This window comes from Pongo abelii, chromosome 1 (genome assembly GCF_028885655.2).
Source record: "Pongo abelii isolate AG06213 chromosome 1, NHGRI_mPonAbe1-v2.0_pri, whole genome shotgun sequence".
Taxonomy (NCBI): Eukaryota; Metazoa; Chordata; class Mammalia; order Primates; family Hominidae; genus Pongo; species Pongo abelii.
This window is the reverse complement of record NC_071985.2, coordinates 113,644,326-113,650,325: the sequence shown is the minus strand read 5'-3', so window position 1 is coordinate 113,650,325 and position 6,000 is coordinate 113,644,326. Positions and strand designations below refer to the sequence as shown.

Sequence of the window (6,000 nt, the reverse complement as noted above, 5' to 3'; positions counted from 1 at the left end):
GGCGCCCCCACCACACTCAGCTAATTTTTTTTTTTTTTTGTATTTTTAGTAGAGACGGGGTTTTCACCATGTTAGCCAGGATGGTCTTGATCTCCTGACCTCATGATCCGCCCGCCTTGGTCTCCCAAAGTGCTGGGATTACAGGCATGAGCCACCGTGCCCGGCTGTGATGGATAATTTTATGTGTCCACTTGACTGAGTTAAGGGATACCCAGATAGCTGGTAAAGCATTACTCTGGGTGTCTGTGTGAGGGTGTTTCTGGAAGAGATTGGCCTTTGAATCAGTAGACTCAATAAAGGAGATACGCCCTCATCTATGTGGGCTGACATCCAATCAGTTGAGGGACTGACTAGAAGAAAAAGACAGAGGAAGGGCAAATTTGCTGTCTTCTTGAGCTGGGACTTCACCTTCTCCTGCTCTAGGACATCAGAGCTCCTGGTTCTCAGGCCTTCAGACTCTGGGACTTACAGTGGCCCCCAGGTTCTCAAGCCTTCAGCCTTGGACTGACAGTTACATCATTGGTTCCCCTGGTTCTCCAGCCTGAAGACTTGGACTGCATCACACCATCATCTCTCTTGGGTCCAGCTTGCACATAGCCTATCATGGAACTTCTCAGCCTTCATAATTGGGTGAGCTAATCCCCACAATAAATCCTCTAATATATAGATATATATCCTATTGGTTTTGTTTCTCTGAAGAATCCTGATTAATACTGATTAACCGGGTAAGATTCTCTTCATAATTATGGGCCAAGTTTGGACTTGAACAGTTGGGTCACTTAAAAACGATAACAACAGGTTGCAAACAAGTCCACCCTCACCAATGCATAGACTTCGGTCCCTGGAAGTTATCACAAGTTATCTGTTTTTCTCCTCTGAGATTCTTTCCATAGTGTCTTAAGTTTCTGGAGGAAAGGTATTGCAAGGGGGTAAAAACCACACAAACAGATAAAACAGACAATTGGCTTGATAGATCTACCTTTAGTTTTGTCATTTTCCAGTATTCACAATCCTTTCAAAGTTTCCTTTAAAGGGGAAAAAACAGAGGCTTGTAAGAAATATGCTCAAAGAGGTTCTAGGACTTACAGACATCCCATTCCAATATAAGATACAAAAGGCAAAATGTTTCCTTTTCCCATGATCCAGGCTAGCTCTAAGAATCCTAAAAAGGATGTTTTAATGTGGAATCTGGGATGCGGTGTTTTGTGGATTAACATGTGTTCTGACACAAGGACTACTCTACTTCCTTAAGAAACATGAGCAAAAATGCTTTGCTCAACAACCTAGTTATGTATATACAAATGGTGATCATGGTCTTTACTGACAAAAAACTTATAAGCAATTTCTGTTACAAAACCGATCTTGCTAACAGGTCTTGGTGTATAAGTCAAGATTATCATTTTCATTTTCAGGTGTCAGAAATGGAAGTGCAGAAAAGCTAGGTTTCAGGGTGACATTACTTAACTGAGGTAGAGGCAAGATGAGAAGCTATCAGTCATTGGGAATATCTGATTTGTCAGTCTTCACTGCTATTGTAGACTGGCAGAACCTATTTCAAAGTATTTCTGCAATGAGCGTAGAGGAGAGAACTTGGGACCCGCCTTGGGGATTTTGATGGGGAAATGTGACCACGGTTGTCTGAATCCAGATTTTAAGTTTGCATCTATTGGCTGAATTGATGATATAAACATCATCAGTCGTTCCAATACCCACCTTCAAAATCAGAACGTTTAGAGTCTAAAAAACGCTGCCTTTCAGCATTTTTTTTTGTACCGAATAAACAAGCACTATTCTTAAGAATAAGGGGTAAGGGTTTTACTCTCAGATTTGCTTCTCTTATGGAGTGATATCGTACAAGCTAATTGGATTCTCTCAGCCTCACTTTCCTCATGTGTAAAGTGACAATAATTCTCCTAATTCATAGGGGGTTGGTGAGACTAAACTGAAATGAATGCAAGAAAGCACTTATTAAGAATATAATTCAGGGACCTGGGCTCTTGTACAATAAATAAATCAAGTCAAAATAATGCAACCTCCTTAGAAGATCATATCCCATATCTCTGAATTAAAAAACAAATTATTGCTGGAACAGTTGGTGTTATCTCTTGGAAAACAAGTTAAGCAGCTTAAATATATTAAATCAGGCACCGTCTCAGTGACAAACTATAAGAATGGACTTGTTTTTATGAGATCTGAATACAAATTGGCATCTGATCAAATGGCATCTCAAGGATTATACATCTAAGACCTCTATATATTGCTTTATAAAAGGGTTGAAGTAGATAAAGTGTGCATCTGTTACAGTACGTACTCCAGAGAGAAGCACAAATGATACTGCATTTCCCAAATTACTCCTTACTTCAATCACATTTGTGCAGGCCAAGGAGTGTGCCTCAATAATTGGGGATTCAGACAGCTATGCCTTCTTGATTTATTTTTTGTTGTTGTTGTTCACAGCATTTTGTTGATGGGATTTGGAAAACTGTCGTATTTCAAAGCTACAAAGCAATATTCATCAAATAAAGCCAATAATCAGCTATACCAAATTAAATGTCCCAAAACTATAACTTTTTCTTGTTAGGAAAGCTGCCGTTATCAGAATGCATGGAGTGCAAGGCACAAAAGCCTTGCTGTGATTCGTTGAAACTTCCTATAGAAAACCCACCAATTTCTTCACCTCCTGGCACACAGTATATGCTAACTCTTTGGCTTTTGCTGATCCAATTTGTAAAACCTTCTCTAAATGGTCCTTGTCCAGCTTCAGTTTTTCAATTTCACGCTTAATTGGGGCAAACTTCTCAATCACAGCATCTGCCACGGCCAGCTTGTAGCGAGCAGTGTTCATGCCCGCGCTGCGGCGCACCACTTCCTCCACAGAGAGCCCCGTCACCGCGGCGTGCACCGCCACTATGTTGGACACGCCAGCGCGGCCAGCTGGGTCATAGGTGACCTCCGAGGTGAAGTCTGTCACAGCCTTGCGGAATTTCTGCACTATCTCCTCTGGGCTGTCTGTTATTCGGACGGTGGCCAGTTTGTCAGGGTCTGATTTCGACATTTTGGCAGAAGGATCACGGAGGGATTTTACCTTCTTCATGGATGCTAGGTTAAAAACACCAACACACACATACCCAAAACAAAAACAAAACAAACAGATCACCAAGATGTATACACAGACAGTTCCCAACTTGCAATGGTTTGAATTATGATTTTTCAACTTTACAGTGGTGCAAATGTGATATCCATTCAGTAGAAACTGTACTTGAAATACCCACACAACCATTCTGTTTTTCACTTTCAGTATAGTATTCAATAAATTACATGAGCTATTCAATACTTTATTATAAAATAGGCTTTGTGTTAGATGATTCTGCCCAATTATAGATTAATGTAAGTGTTCTGAGCACACTGAAGGTGGGCTAGGCTAAGCTGTGATGTTCAGTAGGTTATGTGTGTTAAATGCATTTTTGATTAACAGTGTTTCCAACTTACAATGGCTTTATCAGGATGTAACCCAATTATAAGTCAAGAAGCATCTGTTTATACTTTGTAAATTATATACTACCTTATAAATATTATTTTAAATTTTTGGTCTCTTCCATACTTTTAAAATATTTTTAGTTATCCTTTTCAATAATCCAACATCTTTTTCAGTAATCCAATGTAGTCTACTTTCTAGTCCTACACTAGAGAAAACAATGAGGACTCTAGTTACAGATCCTGAAGCCTGTCTACAAGAAAGCTGAGGTTAGTCCCAAGAAAGTTCCAAGCCTGTCTATTGTCCAATCCTCTCTTTAGAATACACCCTGATGTAACAATTATAAGTTTCTTACTTACTGAGAATGGACTCGGGCACTGGAAAGAACTCCCCATACTTCTTGTTGAAACTTTGTGCTAGATCCTGAACTAGTTCCATGTGCTGGATTTGATCCTCCCCAACAGGAACGTGTGTGGACCTTTAATAAAAGACAGACAGAAAAACAACAGCAAGGCTGTTTCTTAGAGACAGAAATGATATTGCAAGCAGCTGCATTTCCTGTGAATATTTCACTGTTGGTATTCAACAAATGTTCACCAACTATAGAGGGAATGTTTAGACCTAAGTCTTTATCTATGGATCAGACAAAAGCCAAAGAGATGTTTCTCTACTCCAGTTGTGTTTTTTCCACAGCAGAGGAATACAGCCATCAACACCAGCATGACAGGATCTTGCTGGGAGGGAGGAATGGGATTTTAAATGGCATATGCTCTAGGCACAATTGTGTTTTAAAACTACTCCTCATTCCCTCACCCAGTCAGCACATATTATCCCAGCCCTGACCAGATGCTTTTTACCTCAGAACTACAGCTCACACTTGAAAGACACCCCACCCCACTCTTCAAATCAAAGGCAGCAGAAAGTTCTTCAGGCAAGAGTTTTTCCTCCCTGTCACATAGGGAGTAATTCAATATTCTTTCGGAGTAAGCTTCATTTTCAAGTACATTGCAATCACAGGACAATTAATATGTTGCAGAGAACTTAAAATCTACAAGTACAGTGTAGATGGCTATCAAAAACTATGTGGGATGAAAAAAGCAAGTTGGAGAAAACATGAAATACACTGACATTTATGTAAATTTTACAAGTGCCTATGGAAATTTATCTGTAATAATAAGCATAAAAACATACTGGAAGCTCCTCCCCAAATTTGTAATTGTAGCTGCTTCTAGAGAAGGCGAGAAGGAAATAGATCTGAAGAAAAGAACAAAGGAGACTCGAATTTTATCTGTAATGTTTCATATTATTAAGAAATGAAGATGTGAAACCAAAAATATCAGAATATAGGGAATGACTTTATCATGACTTTAATCCCATATGTAAAGTTTGCAGTGTCAGATCATGACATAGTACATCAAATAAGGGAAGAATGAACCATTATAGAGAAGTCTTGATGAGGAAAATTTTATACTGAAGCATTATGGCGGGATTAAAAAACAGGCAATTTTATATATGCAATGCTTGGCTGGGAGTTTATACCTGATAATACAAGTAATACAGTGCTCTGAGGTTTTTTTAATCAAAGAAACAATATTGCTCCTGTGAAAAAAGCAGCGAGCCATCATAGGCAAGTTTCTTACCCTTTCTAAGCCTTCGTTTCCTCTGTAAAGTGAGGGTCATCATGGAGCTTACCTCATATAGCTCTTTCATGGATAACACATATACTAATTGATAGTAAGAGCTCAATAAATGGTTGCTATTGATATAATATATATCTATATATATATTCATTAATATCTGACATGATGAAGGACAAAATGGTAAAATAAAGATACTATAAAGAACCTTGATGAGGGGTATACTGACTTTTTTCACACCGGATCATTTTCCTTTTTCAGAGCTGACATACCACAAATAGGAACGCATAATCCCAGAGATTGTCACAGACCTGGGCAGTGATCCTGATATGCGTAGAAAACTTACTTGAAACTGACAGTTCACATATCTGATCAGGTAATCCCAAAATATAAATGCTATGTTACAGGAATTCTGAGAGCTGTTTTAATTTAAGGAAAACAAGAACAGAACAATCAATGGAAAGGCAAAATGTAAGGACCATGACAGCAGACCCAGAAGTGGTTTCTCTTCTTCTGAGGTCAATAAGTGAATGTTGGCCAGGTGCATTGGCTCACATTTGTAATCCAGCACTTTGGGAGGCCAAGGTGGGCGGGTCACCTGAGGTCAGGAGTTCGAGACTAGCCTGACCAACAAGCCGAAACCCGGTCCCTATTAAAAATACATAATTAGCTGTGTGTGGTGGTGCATGCCTGTAATCCCAGGTACTCGGGAAGCTGAGGCAGAAGAATCGCTTGAACCTGGAGGCGGAGGTTGCGGTGAGCCAAGATTGCACCATTGCACTCCAGCCTGGGAAACAAGAGTGAAACTCCGTATCAAAAAATAAAAGTAAAAATAAAAATAAATAAGTGAATGTGGGAAATTCTACAGAATAACTATTAGGGCCATAG

General features: G+C 39.4%; 1 protein-coding gene across 3 annotated transcripts in view; it reads right to left on the bottom strand.

Moving 5' to 3' along the window:
• Positions 1-961: 961 nt before the first annotated feature.
• Positions 962-6,000, bottom strand: part of WARS2 (tryptophanyl tRNA synthetase 2, mitochondrial) — a 114,270-nt gene continuing 109,231 nt past the window's right edge. For all 3 annotated transcript variants that reach the window (XM_002810356.6, XM_002810357.5, XM_054528798.2), the window contains exons 5-6: positions 3,835-3,953; positions 962-3,099 (exon numbers count right to left, since the gene is read on the bottom strand). In XM_002810356.6, coding sequence (XP_002810402.1) covers positions 2,651-3,099; positions 3,835-3,953 — 568 coding nt within the window. In that variant the 3' untranslated portion in view covers positions 962-2,650. The remainder of the gene's footprint in view (positions 3,100-3,834; positions 3,954-6,000) is intronic.